General features: G+C 63.6%; 1 protein-coding gene across 1 annotated transcript in view; it reads left to right on the top strand.

Moving 5' to 3' along the window:
• Positions 1–368, top strand: part of LOC104541862 (LIM/homeobox protein Lhx2-like) — a gene marked incomplete at its 3' end in the record, with an annotated part of 3051 nt that extends 2683 nt beyond the window's left edge. The window contains exon 2 of the mRNA XM_010186015.1: positions 163–368. Within this exon, the coding sequence (XP_010184317.1) occupies positions 163–368 (206 nt within the window). The remainder of the gene's footprint in view (positions 1–162) is intronic.
• Between the last annotated feature and the right edge of the window lie 347 nt (positions 369–715).

The raw sequence follows: 715 nt of genomic DNA, 5'->3' as shown, positions 1-715 counted from the left end.
GGGGGGGGGCGGGGGGGGGGCGGGGCCCGAGCCTCTTCCTCTACCCCGCTTCAAGACCCTGTCAGGGAGAGAAGCCCGGCCCCGGGTGGGCAGGGGGAGGGGGAGCCCAGCAACGCACAAGTTTCTCCCTCTCGCTAACGGTCTGTAATTGTTTTCCCCCAGCAGACCATGCCTTCCATCAGCAGTGACCGGGCTGCCCTGTGCGCCGGCTGCGGGGGGAAAATCTCCGACCGTTATTATCTCCTGGCTGTGGATAAGCAGTGGCACATGCGCTGCCTGAAGTGCTGTGAATGTAAACTCAACCTGGAGTCCGAGCTCACCTGCTTCAGCAAGGATGGCAGCATTTACTGCAAGGAGGATTACTACAGGTACAGCCTGCCCTCGGCCACTAGCCCGGGAGGGGTGGAACCTGCTCGCAGCCCCCCACGCTGAGTAAACCCCGTCCAGAAGAGACTGCGGAGGGGATCTGTGGGGCAGGAGGTGGGCTCACCGCCCAAAACCTCAAAATCTCCCACTGGAGAGGGAGGCTTATGGTGGGAATGAGCCCCATGGTCTCAGAAGGGGGGCACAGCTCACCCCCAGCCTGCTTGCGGGTCCCCTGCCCAAACTTCTTGGGCTGTGAAGGGTAACGAAGCGGCCCAGGGGAGCTGAGTGTTTCCTGCCCCGAGCACTCAGGGCGCGGCCCGGAGCGCACCCTCTCCCTTGGGAACGGCTG

Source organism: Mesitornis unicolor, unplaced genomic scaffold (assembly GCF_000695765.1).
Source record: "Mesitornis unicolor isolate BGI_N332 unplaced genomic scaffold, ASM69576v1 scaffold26006, whole genome shotgun sequence".
Lineage (NCBI taxonomy): Eukaryota > Metazoa > Chordata > Aves > Mesitornithiformes > Mesitornithidae > Mesitornis > Mesitornis unicolor.
The sequence above is the reverse complement of the archived record's forward strand: the minus strand, read 5'-3'. Positions and strand labels throughout refer to the sequence as shown.